This window comes from Musa acuminata, chromosome BXJ1-9 (genome assembly GCF_036884655.1).
Source record: "Musa acuminata AAA Group cultivar baxijiao chromosome BXJ1-9, Cavendish_Baxijiao_AAA, whole genome shotgun sequence".
NCBI classification, from domain to species: Eukaryota; Viridiplantae; Streptophyta; class Magnoliopsida; order Zingiberales; family Musaceae; genus Musa; species Musa acuminata.
Window position 1 is genome coordinate 38,081,783 of NC_088335.1, and position 22,635 is coordinate 38,104,417.

The 22,635-nt window shown below is 39.0% G+C and overlaps 2 protein-coding genes across 2 annotated transcripts; both read right to left on the minus strand.

Moving 5' to 3' along the window:
- Positions 1 to 15,736: 15,736 nt before the first annotated feature.
- On the minus strand, positions 15,737 to 17,483 carry LOC135594328 (caffeic acid 3-O-methyltransferase-like). The gene is made up of 4 exons (XM_065084723.1): positions 17,364 to 17,483; positions 16,954 to 17,264; positions 16,722 to 16,786; positions 15,737 to 16,133 (listed from the first exon to the last, which is right to left on the minus strand). The coding sequence occupies exons 1-4, from the start codon at positions 17,402 to 17,404 to the stop codon at positions 15,837 to 15,839; spliced, it is 714 nt and encodes a 237-aa protein (XP_064940795.1). The 5' UTR covers positions 17,405 to 17,483; the 3' UTR covers positions 15,737 to 15,836.
- Positions 17,484 to 21,849: 4,366 nt separating this feature from the next.
- On the minus strand, positions 21,850 to 22,427 carry LOC135594103 (flavone O-methyltransferase 1-like). The gene is made up of 2 exons (XM_065084522.1): positions 22,248 to 22,427; positions 21,850 to 22,203 (listed from the first exon to the last, which is right to left on the minus strand). The coding sequence occupies exons 1-2, from the start codon at positions 22,425 to 22,427 to the stop codon at positions 21,850 to 21,852; spliced, it is 534 nt and encodes a 177-aa protein (XP_064940594.1).
- Positions 22,428 to 22,635: the final 208 nt, after the last annotated feature.

Here is a 22,635-nt window from a genome sequence, read left to right on the forward strand (position 1 = left end):
GAGTTCGAGAGTTCGACGGAAGTTCGAAGATTCGTTGGGAGTTCGCGGAGCTCGCCGAGAAAGATCGGAGCTTGCCGAAGAAGCTCGTTGGAACTCGCTAAGAACAAATCGTGAAGTCTAGGAGCTTGCCGGGAGTCCGCAGAATGGTTTCCGAGAGTTCATCGGAAGACCGCCGGAAGTTTGCCGGAAGCTCGCCAAAAGAAGTCTTGACTTGCGGACTTTGTAAAAGCTTAGAAAATGTCTTTAAATTCATAGTTAGCACGTTAATTAGGGTTAGGATTAGGTGTTAATCCTATAACCCAAGTAGGGGCCAATTAGGCCCAAGTTCGGACTGGTTTGGACCAAGTTTGGAGCCAAACCAAGTGAGCTGGAATAGTGAAAGAGGTGCCACCGCCAGGGTTGGAGGTAGCACCGCCCAGGCTATGTCTTCCAGCGAGGTTGGGAGGTGCAACCGCCCCAGCCAGGAGGTGCAACCGCCAGGGCTGCGAGGCTGGGAGGTGCAACCGCCCCAGCCGAGAGGTGCAACCGCCCAGAGCTCAGTCTTCGAGCTAGACTGGGCGGTGCAACCTCCTCTGCCAAGAGGTAGCACCGCCAGAGCTCAAGTTTCGAGCTCTGCCAGGCAATGCAACCACCGAGCTCAGTCTTCGAGCTCTGGCAGAGAGGTGCATCAGCCTGAGCTCAGTCTCGAGCCCTGCCAGGTGATGCAATCACCGAGCTCAGTCTTCGAGCTCTGGCAGAGAGGTGCATCAGCCTGAGCTCAGTTTGGAGCTCTGCCAGGTGATGCAACCACCGAGCTCAGTTTCGAGCTCTGCCAGGTGATGCAATCACCAAGCTCAGTCTTCGAGCTCTGCCAGGTGATGCAATCACCGAGCTCAGTCTTCGAGCTCTGGCAGAGAGAAGCAATCGCCTGAGCTCAGTCTTCGAGCTCTGCCAGGCGGTGCCACCTCTCCAGTCAAGAGGTGCAACCGCCTGATCCCAGAATTCTGGGATTTGATTGATTTGATCGTTTTGAGCTCCAAATTTGAACTGGGTTGGGGCCTATAAATACCCCACCCATTCAGCACTGAAAAGATACAGATCCACACCGAATTCTTGATCTTTTCAGTGATTCTAAGAGCTCAAATTTGTGTAAAGTCCTAAAGTTCTCCTCCTTCTGTTCTTCAAGTCTTGAGTTGTAAAGAGAGGAGAGAAAGGATCTGTAAAGGTTGTCTCCTGAGCCTGTCAAAAGGAGAGAAACTGTAAAAGGGCAGTTAGCCTTCGCCCATTGAAGGAAGGCAGCTAGTTGACGTCGGTGACCTCGTCGGAGGAGGAAGCCAAAAGTGGAGTAGGTCAAGACTGACCGAACCACTCTAAATCTCTGGTTTGCTTTTACCTTGAGCACTTTATCATTACTGCAAACCTCCTACATTGCTACTGCCCTCAGCGCCTTTACGAACGAGTTTTTAAGCTCTGATCTTTCAGAATCTGCATTCAAACGTAAATCGTGTTTTCGTACGATCTTCACACTGCAGTTGACGCTTACATTCGGATTCCATTTATAACTGCAAATTGCTTTCTACGTAAAACGCTTTTCAAGGTTCAAAACTGCTTTTAGACGCAAAACTACATTTAGACGTAAAATTACGTTTAGACGTAAAACTGCGTTTAGACGCAAAACTGCGTTTAGACGTAAAACTGCGTTTAGACGTAAAACTGCGTTTAGACGCAAAACTGCGTTTAGACGTAAAACTGCGTTTAGATGTAAAACTGCGTTTTGACGTAAAACTGCGTTTGGACGTAAAACTGAGTTTAGACGCAAACTGCGCTTAGACGCAAACTGTGCTTAGACGCAAACTGCGCTTAGACGCAAACTGTGTTTAGACGCAAACTGCGCTTAGACGCAAAACTGCGCTTAGACTCAAACTGCACTGTGATTCTGCTTTTATATCGAAATCATTTTTTATCGGACGAACGCAGCTTTAGCTTTTAAATTGCTGTAAGATTTCCGCTGCACTAATTCACCCCCCCCCTCTTAGTGCTCTCGATCCTAACAATTGGTATCAGAGCAGGGTATTTCTCATTTCGGATTTACACCCGAGAGAAATGGCTCTTCAAGAGGGCTATTCGGTCTTTCGTCCACCGTTCTTTAACGGATTGGACTACACTTACTGGAAAACTCGAATGAGAGTTTTCTTGATTTCTCTAAATCTGGATTTATGGAATATCATTGAAAACGGTTTTCAACTTCCCTCTAAACCAACAAACGAATGGTCGGATTTGGAGAAGAAGTATTTTTCTTTAAACGCAAAGGCTATGAATGCCTTATTTTGCGCTTTGGACAAAAATGAGTTCAATCGGATTTCTACGTGCGAAACGGCTTTTGACATTTGGCGAACACTTGAAATCACGCACGAGGGAACTAGTAGAGTCAAAGACTCGAAAGTTCACTTTTTATTGCATGATTTTGAGCTTTTTCGAATGCAACCAAGCGAGACTATAGGCGACATGTACACCCGTTTCACGGATGTCGTCAATAGTTTAAGAGCTCTTGGAAAATGTTTTTCGGATTTTGAACTCGTAAACAAGATTTTGCGTTCTCTTTCTAAGAAGTGGAATTCAAAAGTAACTGCAATACAAGAAGCTAAAAACCTAAACAACTTACCACTTGAAGAACTAATTGGTTCGTTGATAACATACGAAATGGTGCACAATGAACATGATGAACATGTTGAACACAATCACCTTCCAAAGAACAGGAAGGATTTGGAACTCCGGACAAATGAATGCCACTTGAGCGATGACTCAAGTGATGAGGACAATGATGAACAAAACAACCTTCCAAAGAACAGGAAGGATTTGGGACATAGAACATTTGAAGACCACTCGAGCATAAGCTCAAGTGATGGTGAACTTAAACTACAAATGAAACGAAAATTAAAAAGCAAAAAGAATGGAACTACTTGCTTTAAACGCAAGAAGAAGAACAAAAGTTGGGATGAATCGAGCTCCTCCGAAGACGAAGAAAAAATCAACAAAAGCGAGGTGGCAAACTACGCCTTAACAGCCTACGACGTTGAGGTAATTAGAATGCCTTTGATTTATTTTGAAATTACTTGACGCTTTCATGATGTATTTTCTTTTTAGTTTAGAATTAATTTTCTTGAAAATTACATGATCATGCTAGTAATTTCGAAAATGATAATATTGCATATGCTATAATAAATAAATAAAATGATCTTGATTGAAAATATGAAATCATGGTTAAGAAGTAAAAATGTGTATTACGTTGATTTCCATTGATATTTCTCGACTTTAATTAAAGATCATGTTTGATTTGAAGAAATGCATAATGATGAAATTAAATATTTTGATTAACAATTTTATGCATGAGGTTTTAAGCCAATGATAAGCATGTGTTATTCTCATGAGTATATTTGAAAAACTATGGCAAAAATGTGCTCGAATGCATGAACGTGTTAAGATTATTTTTCGGACATTCTTGATTCAATGTTCAAATCACTTAATTGCCATGATGATTTTACACTATAACATGTTGGAAATTATATGTTTTGGATACATAAATTTTTATGATCATGAGCATGTTTTATCTTCATAATTGAACTTGAAAATCTATAGCAAAATCTTATCCGAATGCATGAAAGTACTAATTTCATTTTCGGATTCACTTAACAATTGGTATCCTAACAATCGGGTTTTCTCATACACTTATGAAAAATATTTTTCTAAAATGGATTTGATGAAATGATTCCTGCTTATAAATTCCATCTTGAAATATGAATGATAGTGTCTTTGCTTGCAAAGATTTGTTTCACATACATATCTCCTATGATTCATGTGCAGAAAAAGAATTTATAAATCATAATACAATGAGAATTCTAATGCAAAAATAAAGTGCTTTTGTGATTCTTTGCTAAAGAGAATAATTATTAAAATCATGATCTTGATAATTATAACATGAAGCTCTTTATAAATCAAGATCGTTCATTATGCTCCCTAGATTTATCAAAAAGGAGTTCTTCAAATGAAATGCAACTTGTCTTTTGATTTCATGATATTTTGTGAATCTCGAAATTAATTTTAATGACTTGATTATGAATTGATTTGAATAAGTTTTATTTAAATCATAATATTGATCTTGCAAAATTGAAGTCACAAATAATATCTTGTGGTATTCATGAATTGATACTCACAATATGAAAGCATTGATATTCATGACTTGGATTGGATTGAAACATTGTGTGCTTAAATTAATCATTCTCCTATGTTTCAAAAATTCCTTAAATGCCTTATGTGATGATTGAAAACTAACTTGATTTATGATGAATCATGAATCATGACTTGATCTATGATGTAAATGCCTTGAAATAATTGAAATATTTAACACTTTTATGCTCTTACCCCTACCTTCTTCTTGTTTTCAATGATAAAATGGGGAGAAGTTTTGATCATGCATGGTAGGATATAATTTGACAAAATTGATACCATCATGATATGAAACATTTATGATGTGCAATTATGCATGCAATACTTGCTTTCTAATTATGATGTGATGTATTGCATATGATGTAAATCATGATCTAAAATGCTATGAGTGCCAAGTTACACATTTTGAGAAGAAATTGCTATATTGAAACATTAATGTAATTATGAATGGTGATATGATATCATGCATGTAATACTTTAACTTATGATAATGATGCATGCAATGATAAAATATTCATGATGAAAAATTGTCTTGACATTCATAACTTGATTATTCATCCTTTGTCATGATTTTGAAATCGTTGTAAAAGGAAAAAAGAAGTACAAAACTGTATTCTCTCTTCCTTTTTTACAATGACAAAGGGGGAGATAGCTAGCTTGTACAAGTCAAGAAGATGCAAAAACTTGACTGCTTGCTTGCCTATCTTAAGCAGCAAAGATTGCTAACTTGCTCATTTCAAGAAGAAAAATTGTCTTCTTGAACATCACTATCTTGAATATCTTAGTTGAAGCAAAACTTGCAATTTGCACATTGCAATAGGAAGCAAGAATCATGAGCTTACACAAGAAAGCTATCTTGTATTTGCTTTCGAAATTTTTGCTAGCTTATATATTGTGAAACTTGTATATCGTAAAAATTGCTAGCTTGTTGGTCTAAAGAGAAGCAAAAAGTTGCTATCTCAAAAGAGGCAAAAATGCTAACTTGCGCATCTAGCAAAGTGAGCAAAATTTTCAAGAAGCAAGAGTTGCCTTCTTGAACATCTCTAATTTGCTAGCTTACATGATGTAGAACTTGCTATCTCATATGCTATAAAACTTGTATATCTAAAACTTGATAGCATGAATGTTCTAAGCATGATGAAATACTTGCTAAATCTTCTAGCTCCAAAGATTGCATTATGATAAAACTTGATACTATGTTTTTCATGCAATGAATTGAACCAATATCACAAACACTTGATTGTGGTACTTCTCCTTTTTGTTGATGACAAAGGGGGAGAAGTATGTTGATGACATGACATGTGATGCATAAGTTTATGCATATGTTCATGTTGATGTGTTGCAAGTATTCATGATGAATATTGCAATGACTTGAATTCAGGTTGAATTCAAGGTTCTATCAATATGGCATATTGATAGGGGGAGTTTGTTTAAACTCCGGGAGTTAAGTTTAACTCCGTCATCAAGTGGTTGTCATCATCAAAAAGGGGGAGATTGTTGAATCTCGTATTTTGATGATGAAACTACTTGATATATGTTTATGATTTAATCTGCGTTTTGAGTGACGCAGGATGCTTTGATCAGGATGAGACAATTAAAGCAGGAAAATCATGTTGTGCCGGAGGAACATGTCAGAAGATTGGACGTCGGGCCGGTGGATCGGTCGACGTATCGACAGAAGGCTTCGGGCCGTGGACTCGGGCATCGGGCCAAGAAGAGCGGGTATTGTGCCAAGGATATCGGAGTTGCGGAGTCAACTGGCCGATTGGGCAATAGGCCGCAGGAGAGGACGATGCACCGAAGAATCAGACGAAGCGTCGAGGGACCAATGACATGCCGGACAACTTGGTTAATTGCTAAGGATTAATTGTCTCGATCGAAGTTTTGTTTTAATTGTGCAGGATTAACTATGATAACGATGAAGACATAAAGCGAAACAAAGTGTCGGAGTCAAGCGCGAAGGATTTGTTGCGAGTTCGAGAGTTCGACGGAAGTTCGAAGATTCGTTGGGAGTTCGCGGAGCTCGCCGAGAAAGATCGGAGCTTGCCGAAGAAGCTCGTTGGAACTCGCTAAGAACAAATCGTGAAGTCTAGGAGCTTGCCGGGAGTCCGCAGAATGGTTTCCGAGAGTTCATCGGAAGACCGCCGGAAGTTTGCCGGAAGCTCGCCAAAAGAAGTCTTGACTTGCGGACTTTGTAAAAGCTTAGAAAATGTCTTTAAATTCATAGTTAGCACGTTAATTAGGGTTAGGATTAGGTGTTAATCCTATAACCCAAGTAGGGGCCAATTAGGCCCAAGTTCGGACTGGTTTGGACCAAGTTTGGAGCCAAACCAAGTGAGCTGGAATAGTGAAAGAGGTGCCACCGCCAGGGTTGGAGGTAGCACCGCCCAGGCTATGTCTTCCAGCGAGGTTGGGAGGTGCAACCGCCCCAGCCAGGAGGTGCAACCGCCAGGGCTGCGAGGCTGGGAGGTGCAACCGCCCCAGCCGAGAGGTGCAACCGCCCAGAGCTCAGTCTTCGAGCTAGACTGGGCGGTGCAACCTCCTCTGCCAAGAGGTAGCACCGCCAGAGCTCAAGTTTCGAGCTCTGCCAGGCAATGCAACCACCGAGCTCAGTCTTCGAGCTCTGGCAGAGAGGTGCATCAGCCTGAGCTCAGTCTCGAGCCCTGCCAGGTGATGCAATCACCGAGCTCAGTCTTCGAGCTCTGGCAGAGAGGTGCATCAGCCTGAGCTCAGTTTGGAGCTCTGCCAGGTGATGCAACCACCGAGCTCAGTTTCGAGCTCTGCCAGGTGATGCAATCACCAAGCTCAGTCTTCGAGCTCTGCCAGGTGATGCAATCACCGAGCTCAGTCTTCGAGCTCTGGCAGAGAGAAGCAATCGCCTGAGCTCAGTCTTCGAGCTCTGCCAGGCGGTGCCACCTCTCCAGTCAAGAGGTGCAACCGCCTGATCCCAGAATTCTGGGATTTGATCGATTTGATCGTTTTGAGCTCCAAATTTGAACTGGGTTGGGGCCTATAAATACCCCACCCATTCAGCACTGAAAAGATACAGATCCACACCGAATTCTTGATCTTTTCAGTGATTCTAAGAGCTCAAATTTGTGTAAAGTCCTAAAGTTCTCCTCCTTCTGTTCTTCAAGTCTTGAGTTGTAAAGAGAGGAGAGAAAGGATCTGTAAAGGTTGTCTCCTGAGCCTGTCAAAAGGAGAGAAACTGTAAAAGGGCAGTTAGCCTTCGCCCATTGAAGGAAGGCAGCTAGTTGACGTCGGTGACCTCGTCGGAGGAGGAAGCCAAAAGTGGAGTAGGTCAAGACTGACCGAACCACTCTAAATCTCTGGTTTGCTTTTACCTTGAGCACTTTATCATTACTGCAAACCTCCTACATTGCTACTGCCCTCAGCGCCTTTACGAACGAGTTTTTAAGCTCTGATCTTTCAGAATCTGCATTCAAACGTAAATCGTGTTTTCGTACGATCTTCACACTGCAGTTGACGCTTACATTCGGATTCCATTTATAACTGCAAATTGCTTTCTACGTAAAACGCTTTTCAAGGTTCAAAACTGCTTTTAGACGCAAAACTACATTTAGACGTAAAATTACGTTTAGACGTAAAACTGCGTTTAGACGCAAAACTGCGTTTAGACGTAAAACTGCGTTTAGACGTAAAACTGCGTTTAGACGCAAAACTGCGTTTAGACGTAAAACTGCGTTTAGATGTAAAACTGCGTTTTGACGTAAAACTGCGTTTGGACGTAAAACTGAGTTTAGACGCAAACTGCGCTTAGACGCAAACTGTGCTTAGACGCAAACTGCGCTTAGACGCAAACTGTGTTTAGACGCAAACTGCGCTTAGACGCAAAACTGCGCTTAGACGCAAACTGCACTGTGATTCTGCTTTTATATCGAAATCATTTTTTATCGGACGAACGCAGCTTTAGCTTTTAAATTGCTGTAAGATTTCCGCTGCACTAATTCACCCCCCCCCTCTTAGTGCTCTCGATCCTAACAGGTTTAAGTCCACACTCAGTTAAATAGTTTGAACTAATAGTTTGGATTTTTCTTGTTTAGTATTTTCGGGTGTTTTATGATCTAGGAACATCTTCTTAAGGCATTTGTAATAGTCTCTTTTCATAGTAGTGATTTGCTCTTCTTTCGTCCGTGGATGTAGGTCAAAGTTAATTGACCGAACCACGTAAATCTAGTTTCTTGTCGCTTTTATCTTTTTGCTTTATTGTCTTTGTTGTGTTGCCAAAATTACCTTGTGGTAAATTTCTTGGGGCTAGCTCTAACAAACTGGTATCAGAGCTTGGTTTTGGGATCTTTTGGCAATGATGACAATAACAAAGATTATTGTCGAGAAATTCGACAGAAATATTAACTTCGGCTTGTGGCAACTTAAGATGGAGGCCATTTTGGTTCAAGACGGAGTTGATTTGGTACTATAGGGAGTCGAGAGCATTACAGATGATATGTCAAAAGAAGAGCTTGCGGGTATGGATAAGAAGGCCCGATCAAGTATCATTCTAAATCTCTCTGACGAGGTTTTACGGGAGGTAGCTATAGAGACTACGACTAAGAGCATGTGGGACAAGCTTAAAGCCTTGTACATGAAGAGGACAGTGGAGAATTTTCTCTACTTGAAGCAGAGTCTATATATGCTTCGGATGACTGAAGGTATATCTATACTCTCACATCCTGATAAATTTGATTCCTTGATTATGGATTTGGAGAATATAGATGCAAAAAATGATGACGAGGATAAGGCCCTATTACTCTTGTGTTCTCTTCCCCAATCTTTTAAGCATTTCCGTGATACTTTGATTTATGGAAAAGAAATAGTTTCGTATCAAGAAATTAAATCTGCACTGAAATCTAAGGAGCAGATAGACAGGAATATCACTGGGAAAAGTAGAGAGAATCAGGCTGAAGGTCTGGTTGTTAGGGGGAGAATGGATAAAAGAGAATTTGACAATAGTAGATCTAAATCCAGATATAGAAATTTGGAATGCAGATATTATTATAAAATGGGGCACATTAAGACTGATTGCTTTAAATTGAAAAATAAATTAAAGCAAAAGGAAAAAATTATTGAGAAAACTATTGAATCCGCTGAAGCTAGTGTAGCAACTGATAAGAATGTTGGAAATATTTTCTCTGCTATTGATGACAGGACGAGGTCTAAAAATTAATGGATTTTAGATTCGGGTTGTTCTTATCACATGTGTCCCAATAGGGATTTGTTTTCCACATATGAATCTTGTAATGGTGGAATTATTTTGATGGGCAATAATGTCGCAAGTGATGTTGTTGGTAGAGGCACAATCCGAATTAAAATGCATGATGGTATTGTGAGGACGCTCACTAATGTTAGACATGTTCCTGATTTAAAAAAGAATCTCATCTCTTTAGGCACCCTAGAGGCCCTTAGGTGTGAATACACAACTGAAGGTGAAGTTGTGAAAGTTTCTAGAAGTGCTCTTATTGTTATGAAAGCTTGTAGGTCTGGTAGCTTATATATTTTGCAAGGAACTACTGTCACAGGCTCAGTTGCAGTCTCGTCATCATCATTGTTTGATTCTGACATCACCAAATTATGACATATACGTTTGGGTCATATGAGCGAAAAAGATTTGAGCATATTGAGTAAAAAAGGTCTACTTTGCGGACAGAGTATTGGGCCACTGGACTTTTGTGAACACTGCATTTTTGGAAAGCAGAAAAGAGTTAGCTTCACTTCTCCGGCAGTTCATAAAACGAAAGGTACTCTTGACTATATTCATTCAGACCTTTGGGGTCTAGTATTAGGACTCTAGCTTGGAGAGTCCTAATTGAGAGGGACATTCATTTAAAAATATTAGGAATCTAGCTAGGAGAGTCCTAATTGAGAGGGGCATTCATGTAGGAGGTTTTTTCTTAGAGAAGAATTAGGAGTTGTAAGGGAATATGAGTCTTGAGTATGAGTCATATTAGGAGTTGGTTAGAAGTAAGAGTATTAAGTAGGAGTCCTATTAGGAGTTAGGGTTTAGAAGCCCTATAAATAGCCATATATTCCTTCTCTTTTCAAAAGCAATAGATGAATCTTTTCTATAGCTTTTGAGCAGCAACTTAGAGGGAGGAACCCCTATAGAGTTACAAGGAGGTCGATCCCCTAAAGAGATCAACCCCAAGTTTAGAATCTGCAAGGGTTCTATCACCTGGTATTAGAGCAGTGTTCTTGGCATCTCGCTACCCTTCCACTGCCATCCATCAGCCCTCCACAACCGCCCAAAGCAATTCCCACAATTGCTTAAAAGATCGTCGTCGAATTCCGCCATCATCTCCACCACCGCGGATCATCCTTTAATCTCCCTGTGAATTGCAACAGGTTCTGGTTTCCTACCGTACTGCTGCTGCAATTTAGTTATCCTTATTCGAAAATTCAAAAAAAAAAACTGTTCCTATATTGCTGCATAAACCTTTCGTCACAAAGTTTTCATCTCTACGACGAAAGATACATTGCAGAATTCCAACCGCATAGTACCATCTATTTAATCTTGCTACTATGCTTTTTCTATCCAAATTTCTATAAAATTTTTATGACATCTTTGACACTTCCTAACAGCAGATTTTCCTTTGATTTTTTCAAAAAATTCTCAATATAAACCATTGATCTTTTACGTCAAATCAGCTATACTTGAAAATCTGTACTGTAAAATTTCAGCCGCATAGCACTGTTTGTTTGATCTTGATACTACATTGTTTCTATCCAAATCTCTACGAAATTTTTATGATAGCTTTGACACTTCCTAACAGTGGATTTCCCTTTGGTTTCATCAAAAAATTCTCAATATAAACCACTGATCTTTTACGTCCAATCTGCTATACCTAAAAATCTGTGCTGCAGAAAATTTTAGCCGCATATTGTTGCCTTAACCCATCTATTTGCAATCTTTTTTGAATGAAATTTTTATACACTTCATAGATCATCTTGGCTTCCATAAGCGTATACGGTATGATAAGGAGATGCTCGCCATTGTGCACGCAGTAACGAGGTGGAGATCGTACTTGATCAAGCGATACTTTCAAATCAAGACCGACCATAAAAGCCTAAAATATATCTTGGAGCAGAAGATATCTTCCCCCGAGCAGCAAAAATGGGTAACAAAACTTCTTGGATTTGATTATGAAATAACTTACAAAAGGTGGAAAGAGAATGTTGTTGTAGATGCGCTTTCGCAGCTACTTGAGCAAGCTGAATTTTCGGTCGTTTTACTTCCAACCAGTGACTTCCTTGAGGATATTAAGATGGAATGGCAGGAAGATTCGGAGACCAGTAAGATACAAAAAAAATTAGAGGAAGCACCAAGCTCCGTGGCTCATTACAATCGGGACTCAAAAGAATTATGCTATAAGGGACGTATTGTGCTTGTGACAAATTCTACTTGTATCTTTAATAGCAGATTTTGGACAAAGTTATTCCATATGCAGGGTACTAAATTGAAAAGGAGTATGACATATCACCCACAAACCAACAGTCAGCCGGAAGTTTTAAACAAGTGCTTAGAGACAGCCCAAAGCCACCCACCAAATATGACTACCCAAAGAGAACTCCAGACCCAGCCAAGTGCCATTATTGATTGACGGATCGTGACTCGACGACGATGACCCACTAATGAAGTGCTAATATATTGAGCGAACCTACCAATAGAAGATGCCACTTGGGAGAACTATGACAACTTGAAGATCAAATTCCCAGAATTCACGAATCATCAGCCTCGAGGACAAGGCTGATTTGAAGAGGGCGGGTCTGTTAGGACTCTAGCTTGGAGAGTCCTAATTGAGAGGGACATTTATGTAAAAATATTAGGACTCTAGCTAGGAGAGTCCTAATTGAGAGGGACATTCTGTTAGGACTCTAGCTAGGAGAGTCCTAATTAAGAGGGGCATTCATGTAGGAGGTTTTTTTTTAGAGAAGAATTAGGAGTTGTAAGGGAATAAGAGTCTTGAGTAGGAGTCCTATTAGGAGTTAGGGTTTAGAAGCCCTATAAATAGCCATGTATTCCTTCTCTTTTCATAAGCAATAGATGAATCTTTTCTGCAGCCTTTGACCAGCAACTTGGAGGGAGGAACCCCTATAGAGTTACAAGGAGGCCGATCCCGTAAAGAGATCAACCCTAAGTTTAGAATCTGCAAGGGTTCTATCATCCAGCTCATGTTCAATCTAAGAGTGGTGCTAGGTATATGTTGACTTTTATTGATGATTATTCCAAGAAAGTTTGGGTTTATTTTTTGAAGCATAAAAATGATATTTTTCTAACCTTTAAACAATGGAAGGCTTTGATTGAGAAGCAAACACGTAAACAGATTAAGCGGCTTCGAATAGATAATGGCATGGAATTTTGTGAAGGTGACTTTGAAGAATTCTGCAAAAATGAAGGAATCGTTCGGCATCGCACTGTTAGGATGACGCCTCAACAAAATGGTGTGGCTGAACGTATGAACAAAACACTCTTGGAGAGAGCAAGGTGTATGATCTCAAATGCAAGATTGACAAAGGACTTTTGGGCATAGACGATTAATATGGCCTGTTACGTTGTCAACCGCGCTCCTTCTGCAGCACATAACTTTAAAACTCTGGAGGAAGTTTAGTCAGGTACTCTTGCTGATTACTCTGATTTAAAAATTTTTGGGTGTCCAGCATACATGCATGTAAATGAAGGAAAATTAGAGCATCGAGCTAAAAAGTGCATTTTCCTTGGGTATGCTTCTGGGGTGAAAGGATACAGATTATGGTGTTCTGATCCCAAATCCTCAAAATTTATAATCAGTAGAGATGTTACTTTTGATGAATTGTTTATGTTATCTTCCAAAGATGATTCTACTAGTTGTACAAATGATAGTGCGCAGAAGTAGGTGGAGCTTGAGATTGGTAGTTCAGATTCTTTTAAGTCGAACTCTTCTACTCAAAGAATGCCAGTAGGTGGTCCCGAGTCTACTGACGCAGATGATCCAGAGGAAGAGCAATATTCCATAGCCAAGGATAGACCACGGAGAGATATTCGACCACCACAAAGATATGCAAATTTGGTTACATATGCTTTGTCTATTGCATAAGAGATAAGTGAAGTTGGTGAGCCTACTTCCTACTCAGATGCAGTTTCTTGTGATAATTTCGCTAAGTGGTTGATTGCGATGAATGAAGAAATTGAGTCTCTCCATCGGAATAGAACTTGGGATCTTGTGAAGCCGCCTTCGGGTAAGAAAATTGTTGGATGCAAATGAGATATCATTGCTGAGGGAAAAGTCCTTGTTCAAAAAATTCATACGAAGGACAATCCAGCTGATATGTTTACGAAGCCTCTTCCGGTTTACAAGTTCAAGCAGTGCTTGGACTTGGTTGTGTTCATTATTGGTGATTGCCCGTTGGGGCTGTTACGAAGAAGGTGGAGCAAGTTTTGTTGGGACATGCCAAGGTGGAGATTTGTTAGTTTGGCAAGTCTCATAGTCCCACATTGGGAAAATTAGGCTTGTTATCTCCTACTGGAACTATAAATAAGGGCCTGGGTTTTGAAATCAGATGCACCACAAGAAAACCTAAGTATTTACTTTGGTTTAAGTCCACACTCAGTTAAATAGTTTGGACTAATAGTTTGGGTTTTTCTTGTTTAGTATTTTCGGGTGTTTTATAACATAGGAACATCTTCGTAAGGCATTTGTAATAGTCTATTTTCATAGTAGTGATTTGCTCCTCTTTTGTCCGTGAATGTAGGTCAAAGTTAATTGACCGAACCACGTAAATCTAGTTTCTTGTCGCTTTTATCTTTTTACTTTATTGTCTTTGTTGTGTTACCAAAATTATCTTATGGTAAATTTTCTGAGACTAACTCTAACAATAATGGTAGACTCCAACTCGCGAATAGTTCAACTCTACTAGCACAAGAAGAAAAGTGAAAGTAAGGAATCCTATTCGGTAGTCCAAGTCTTACTGCTTAGTTGCGTTCCGTATCTCTTGTTTCCAAACCGCTACTGCTTACTCCCCTCGCTCTTAGACTCCTGATCCAACATCCGCAGCCTGAAACTCCTATGTTATAGCTTCAAACTTACTACCCTGTCCTTAGCTCTTACTCTTAAACTCATGCCTAAAGTTCTTGCGGGCCCCTCTTATGATTTATTAGTAGTATCATTCTCGTACTTTGTCCTTTCAACTCCTGCCTTACATACCTACGTTCTTGGTTTAGTCTAATACTTGTACTGCTTAGCTTCAATCCTCATTGCCTCTTTCTCTTGTCTCAACCTATAAGTTGTAGGATTACACTCCTTTCTTGACATTCTTACTCGCTTGTTTAATTGTTCTACTTGTACTTGTTCCACTTGTACTTATACACTACCACGGAACCTTGCTTTACTATACCATTATAACAGAACATTATAACGTAGCTTCTATCCCCTTGCCATCAAAACAAAACTCGTACTTCTCGTGCTTTAGCCGCTGGCAAACAGGCTGAGCTACTGATTCGTAGAATGGGACTTACTTACCTCTAGGCATATACTCGACTTTAACTGCTGACTTCAACTAAAGCAAAGAAATAGGACTTACTACTTTCATACCCAAACCGTACTAATGGCTTCAACACTCCTTACTTCTTGCTTGTGAGTTAGAGCCTTGTTCATATGGCTGCTTTCCCGGCCTTACTTGTGTTTGCTTCAACCATACTATCCTTTATCTGATTCTTTGACTTCTGTAATTCTTCTATTGATGAGATATATTGTATGCAGTAATAGAGTCGAACTACAGCTTCTAAGGCAACAACCAATGCGAATAAGAAAACAACTAAGAAATAAGGCTTTAAATATCACCTATTAGAATGGAGCCGGGGCTAACCCTGGCATCCTTGCTTCTTAGCTGCAGTCTGCTATTCCCCGCTCGTAGTCTCACTTCCTGGAGTCTCTGGTTGTTCTTCAACTCATTGGTACGATCTAGCACAGTGTCCGATTTCCCCTTCTAAGTTCGAAGTCAACTCATAGGTACAGATATAAGAGCACTAGCAGCAATAATAAGAAAGGACCCAACGAACCAAACCATACCCATGGGACTAAATTACGTGTTTCAAGATTCAGTTTTACAGTAACCCCGACGCATCCTTTTGGGCAGTCCTGCTTTTTGCCGCTACACTCTTTTTACTCAAAAACAGCTATGGTTATTCTATTGACGAAGGAGCTATGGATTGGGTGCTCAGTCAACTTCCGTACCTAACTCCTTTATCGAATTCTTTTAATAGAGATCGAGCCTCTGAACTTCCCACACGCATTATTTTGGTAAATTCCGAATTCAGATATTTCACCCAGGAAAAGCATATTAGTAGGGGCTTTTATTTTGTATAAATTGCCCAAGTTTTATTATCTGCACCTCTTTGTCCGTTTCTTGGACCTCTTACCTACTCATCAATGTCGTAGCTGGATAGCAGTCTGTCTGATGGTGGCAAGAGTCAAATCTTTTGTGGGTACACAGTCACACTTAGATGAATTCATTCGAACAAAGCAGACCATGAGTCGATGGATGAACACACACTAATACGATGGATCCTTCATATTTAGTATCAGATACAGTAAAATTATTTCTGTGACTTCCAGCAACCGGCAACAAGCCGTAACAATCATCTACTTGATGAATTCCATGACCCAAGTGTCCGCAAACACATGAGAAGCTTTGAACCCGGGGAACCCGGCTTCCGTTGCCAAGGCCTTGAACTCCTTCTCAGTCCTCTCTTTCCCACCAACGCAGTAAACCATCATGGCAAGATCCAATTGAAAGACAGCTTGAGCATTTGCAGTCGGCTCTGGGACTGCTGGAAGCACATGTTCTACCACAATTATCTTTCCATGTTGTGGCAACGCTTTCCAACAGTTTTTCAATATTTTCATACAGTGTTCGTCGCTCCAGTCATGAAGAATCCACTGCAAGTTTTGAACTTGCTCAAGTTTAGCTCTCTCAACACATATCAAAAACACGATTTAATTGTACAGTCAAGGTTGAGTTCTTCTTTTAGCGGGATTTGCACTGAAATCCCTAATCATTTTGAAATAGACCCTGATGAACGATCACTCATGCCAATCTAATTCTGTGCTGATTCTATCACTAATTCTTTTAGTGATAATTTTTCAAGACTTAATGACAATATTTGTTCGTGACTAATGGTTCTTTTTTTTTTTTAGTTTCTCATAGGACAAGAATGAAACGATTGGAATTTATGGCTTGGGACGGAAGACATATAATTTGAGATCATTTTGGATAATTTGTGATTTAGATGGTTGGCCCCAACTTTGTCAACCATTCTTTGTTCTTTTTGACTTTTGACCCTTAGTCCGTGTTATAGCGTTGTTAGATTATGAAGAGGGCTTTTTGTTATCATATGAGTTGTACCTTTTTTTTTTGGCTTCACCGATGCATGTAGCTACTCGAAATATTAAGAAAAATAGAAAAAGAAAACAAAGAGCAAGGTCAGCCTATCGGATATTAAGCCAGAAAGGATGAGAAGTCCTGACCTTCAAGAACACCGCGTCTCCGCTTGGAACAGTTTTGAACATGTTTCCGTGGACGTGTTTAACACCTGCAAAGAAACCATGGCATGCCATCAACGTAAGCCCAAATATATAACGATACAATAATAATTCTTCTTTTTCTTTATAGGCAGGTTGCTGTTTAGAAAGCGATACAATAATAATTCTTCTTTTCTTTATAGGCAGGTTGCTTTTTATGATGGAAGAAAGTGGAGACCTGGCAGGGGCTTGGTACCGGAGATGACATGGGGCAGGTCGTAGTTGATGCCCTTGATGTGTGTGTGCCTGGAGGTAATCATCTGGAGGATGGCACCGTCGTTGCCACCGACATCTACGAGTATCTCCACATCATCGAAACCACCGTAGACGCGGAGCAGATTGATGACGATGACGCAGAAGAGGCCCCTCATGCCAGCGTTGAACACCTTGTTGAACCGTGGATCTGTGCCTATGTAATCGAACACCGGCATCCCGTAGGCGGAGTTCAGAGGGACGACTACCTCCAAAACGGAATCCTTTAGATAGTACCTGCCATCAATCCTTCTCAGTATTTTCGCTCGGCAAATGAAAGAAGAAAATATATGAAGAATTAATGGTCTCAACTCTATGCTTCGCCTTCTAAATTACCATGCATCCACGAAGACCTTATCCTGATGCACCAATGCCATATCAGCCAGTGACACACCGTCTTCGTTCTTTGTCACGTACTTTGCAGATGGGAGCCGCGCCGTACCTCCTCAAAGGGTGGCCATCTGTCCCTGTGTGGACGGTGCTGCAGCTGACGACTCTGTTAGTGGCGAGCAAGCGGAGTATTCGGTCCACCGTGGTGGCCGCCTGTAGTTTTGAATATATATATATATATATATATATATATATATATATATATATATATATATATATATATATATATATATATATATATATATATATATATATATATATATATATATATATCATGATAATTACATGTTTTGTAATAATACTTGTACATCAAATAAGATTAATTCTAAATAATTATGTGTATCTTTATGATTTTATATTGCTTTTCGGTTTTAAACAAGATGGATGATTTTCATATGAAAAACTTGAATATACTTATATGAAATCAATCACATAAAATGAAACAGTATTATCATTAGAATTAAAATGATAAATCAAATCTTTTGTTTAAAGAAGCCTTATGTTTAATATATTATATTTTTGGTCATGATGATTTTGATGATGAAATTTATTTTTCGATCTTAAACGATGATGTATATTTTGATTTAGCATAAAAGACTTGGGTATGCTTACAAGAAATAAATCAAACAAAAAATAAGGAGGAAAATATTTTTCTTAAAAATTTCTCAATCCCTATCTTATCGAGTTTAAAAAAAATGAGATTGATGAATGTATTTGTATGTATCTCTTAGACTATGAAAAAGATTTTGATGATTTGATGATTTGAATCGAAATGAGATTTTTCCAATCGAAGCATGAACTTTCTTCTTACCATTTATATGAATCAATATCTCTTATTTGTTCTTCTATGTTTTTTTTTACCATTTACTAAAGAGAAGATTTTCTATATGAATCATAATATTTCTTATGCATGAATTGAAATATTTTTCTCCTATGTTTTTTTTTACAATTTACTAAACAGAATATCTTTTTCAGAATTCATGACTTAAAATTTCTTTTGAAGATCTTTTATTATTTGATCTCCTAAGGTTTCCTTTTGATTATTTAAGAGGAGATTTGTCAAAATGAATCATGTCTTTTGGTATTCACATAATCTCATCTTTCATGATATGATTTTTTTTTGTATAATTCCTTGTATTCATGAAGTATATCTCATCATCAAATTTTTCTTAATATCTTCCATGTGATGACTTGAATATTTATACCTTTGTGCTATTCCCCTCTTTTTGCCTATAATAAAGGGGGAGAAAATAAATGATGAATGTTTGATACCAACAATCATGAAGTGATAAATGCTTAAAAAATATTGATTTAATGTTTGACATTATGAATGCTTTAGTATCATTTATGATATGCCCATAGTGATGATTGATTGGTATCATGAATAAAGCAAGGATGAAATGCAATGGTTTGAAATTATGCATGTTATATATTGAAAACTTGAAACCATGTTTTGATATCATGTATACCCAAGTAATATTGATTTAAAAATTTATTGATTTAGTATCATGCCCAATGTGATAATGATGGTGACTTGGTATTTCTTACAAGAAAACTTTATAGGTTAAGATTTATTTTTTTATCCAAATCATGATCTTGATTTCTCTATATTTGATACATAAGATTTTTCTATCAATTAAGATCTTGTTTTTGAGCTCCCATGTTTCTTTTTGGGAGATTTGTCAAAATAAATCATGTCCTTTAGTATTCATGACTTAATCCTTCATGACATGATTTTTTTATATTTATGGCTTGTATGCCTTGTAATGATTAAAATATTTTGCACTATTGTATCCTTCCCTTCCTTTTGTCAATGATAAAGGGGGAGAAAAATTATTAGCTTGCACATTTCAAACGGAAGCAAAGAACTTGCTAGTTTACACTTTTGAAAAGAGAAGAAAGAACTTGTTATCTTGAACATCACCAAGAATTGCTAGCTTGCAATCTCAAGAGAAGCAAAAGTGTTATCTTGCATATCTAAAAAAAAAGCTAAATTTGTAAACTTACATAACTCAAAATTATTGCTAGCTTACAAATTGTAAAATGATGTAAAATTTTGCTAGCTTTCGCTTTGCCAAGGAAGCAAAAAATTGTACTTCTAAAAAGAGAAGAAAGAAAATTATTAGCTTGCATGATGATAAAACTTGAGATTATGTTAATAATGTAATGATTTGAAACTATATATCAAAAACTTGCTAGATGCACTTCTCCTATTTGTTGATGACAAAAGGGGAGAAGTTATGATAATAATCATCCATAGAATGATGTATTAAAATTTTGATTATGCATGATTTTATCATGAAATATTGCTTGGATTCATGATTAAATTTGCCTTGAATTGAATTCAATTTGAATTCAAGGTTTATCAATATGGCATATTGATAAGGGGAGTTAAGGTTAATTTTATCATCAATTAGTTGTCATCATCAAAAAGGAGGAGATTGTTAAATCTCAGATTTTGATGATGAAACCAATTGATAGTGTTTATCTGATATGCGTTTTGAGTGATACAGGAAGCTTCGATCAGGGAAAGACAATTAAAGCAGAAAGAATCATGTTGGGCCAGAGTGAAACATGTCAGAAGATTGGACGTCGAGCCTGAGGATCAATCGACATATCAACAGAAGGCCTCAGGCCATGGGATTGGGCATCGGACTAAGAAGAGCAGAAATTATGCCAAGAAAATCAGAGTTGCGAAGGATAACTTGCCGATTGGGCAATAGGCCACAAGAGAGCACGATATGCCGAAGAATCAAACGAGGCGTCGATGAACCAATGACAAGCCGAACAATATTTGATTTAGCTTTGTAATAATTACCTAGATCGAAGTAGGTTTTAGGCGTAATTGGGTTGGAATTGGGCCAACTCAATTAGAGTCTAATTGGGCTCAAGTTTAGGTTGTGTTGGGCCAAGTGAAAGGCCCAAATAGTGACCCAACAGGTAGAACTGTCATGACACAATCTCCAAGACTATGTTAGGCGATGGTATCGTCAGACTAGACAATGCTATCGCCCAGTGGTATGGTGCCAAGCAGTGATACCACTAGATTGGGCGATGGTACCGCCTAGTGTTAGTGTTGCAGGTAGTGTTAGTGCTATAGGCGATGGTATCGAAAATCAAGGATGTGACACTTTTAGATTTCAAGTTTGAATCTATTTGAGGCCTATAAATACCTCTCTCATCCCTGGTTAACATATATAAGAATTGAGAGTGAAAAAAGAAAGAAAATGCTGTTGTAATCTTGTATGAACTCCTCTCAAACTCTTAAGTATTAGTAAAGTCTAAAAGAGGAGATTGTGGGGGGTGTAAAGGTTCTCTCCTGAGCCTGTCAAAAGGAGAATAGAGGTGTAAGAAGGTAGTTGGTCTTCACCTATTGAAGGAAGACTGTTAATGGATGCTGGTGGCCTCGATGGAAGAGAAATCAAAAGTGGATATAGGTTACGACGATCAAACCACTATAAAAATATGGTTTGCACTTACTTCTTGCTATTTACCTTTATGGCAAACTGAATCCTTACTTACACTTCACTTCTCTACTCATTCAAGAAAAACGAAATGGTTTTCATTAGAATTAGATTTTTATCGTGCGAAGATTTTCAACCCAACGTAATTTTTTCACTACACTAATTCACCCCCCCCCCCCCCTTTTAGTGCCTACTTGATTTTAATAGTACCACCTAGACTAGGCGGTGGTATCGCTCATTGTCATTGTGTTAGGCGGTGGTACTGTCCAGCGTCAAACTAATAGGTAGTGGAACCACCAGTACCACAAAAACCCAAGAATTTAAGTTTTGACTCTAATTTTTGAAGCTATTTGGGGTATATAAATACCTCACAAATTCCTGCATGGATAATTAAGGAAAAGAGTAAAAAAAAAAAGGAAGAAAGAATCATTGAGAAAAAAGTTGTGAACTCTTTGAATTATAAAGTCTCAAAAGTTCTTCTAATTGAGGAGTAAGGTCTAGTATAAAAGAGAGATGTGTAAAGGTTCTATCCTAAGCCCGTGAAAAGGAGAAAGAGTTGTAAGAGGATAGTTAGTCTTCGTCCATTGAAAGAAGATTGTTAATGAATGTCAATGGCCTTGACAGAAGAGGAATCAGGAGTGGACATAGATCGCAACGACTAAATCACTATAAACTTGATATGTACTTTCTTTCTGTTATTGTTATTATTTATTGATTTAATTGTCTACTACTCTTACATGTTTTATAAGGTTAAACATTTGCCAATACAGATTTTATCGAATGAAATTTTTAAATCGATATTTTTTTTATGAAAGTACTAATTCACACATGTATTAGTTATTAATGATTAATTATTTTTTATTGAATCATATAATTATTAATAATATAAGAAGATCAAGAAAAGGAGTAAAAAAGATTGCATTATACTTTCCAGTTTATAATGTCAATGAGTGTGGGGCGTCCAGTGATTAGAAGACATGAGGATCTCTGCTCGGAATAGCCTCAAACATGTCTCTGCTGATGTGCTCAACTCCTGCGACCAAACCATGCCATGAACGTATAAGATAATACTTCTTGCTAGCTAGGTTGCTGTTTATGGTCAAAGAATATGTTCCTGGCAGACCTGGCATGGGTTGAGCACCGGAGATAATATGAGGGAGGTTATAATTGATGCCCTTGATGTGCGGGTGCTTGGAGGTGATCATTTGGAGGGATGTGCCATCAATGCCGTTGACATCGACAAGCACCTCCATGTCGTTGAAGCCACTGTAGACACGGAGTAGATTCTTGTTGGTGTGAACCGTCATTCGTTGAACACCTTGCTGAACCATGGATCAGAACTCATGTAATCAAACAGCAACATCACGTAGGCAGCCTTCATAGGGATTTGTACGTACTTCCTCGATGGGCAGCGATCGGCTATGTTTTGGATGGTGCAGCTGATGACACTGTTGGTGGCGAGCAAGCGGAGCATTCGGTCCACCATGGTGGCCGCCTGCGGGTTCTCGGTCGACAGCTGGGCAGCGATGTCAACCTGGCTCAACATGGCGCCCGGACCGGCCACGATGATGTCGAGTAGCCGCAGCTTGATAGCGGCCTCAAGGGTGAAGGGGAGGACATAGGTGCTCCCTAGCTGTAAGGCACACGTGCCTGCCTCCTCCTCGAGTGTCAACTACTGGATGTTAGTGGATGCCATACTACGTGCTAGCCGGCTAGTTTGCAGAATAAGTGATGGTGGTGTACTATGAGATACT

Bases quoted from the DNA above. Each gene is read 5' to 3' on its own strand.
- LOC135594328 (XM_065084723.1), bottom strand. From the start codon at position 17,404: ATGGCATTGGTGCATCAGGATAAGGTCTTCGTGGATGCATG. The intron at 17,265-17,363 runs GTAATTTAGAAG...GATTGATGGCAG, and splicing joins AAGGTCTTCGTGGATGCATG to GTACTATCTAAAGGATTCCG. The intron at 16,787-16,953 runs GTCTCCACTTTC...GTTTCTTTGCAG, and splicing joins CGGTACCAAGCCCCTGCCAG to GTGTTAAACACGTCCACGGA.
- LOC135594103 (XM_065084522.1), bottom strand. From the start codon at position 22,427: ATGTTGAGCCAGGTTGACATCGCTGCCCAGCTGTCGACCGAGAACCCG. The intron at 22,204-22,247 runs GTGATGTTGCTG...TCCATGGTTCAG, and splicing joins TCCCTATGAAGGCTGCCTAC to CAAGGTGTTCAACGAATGAC.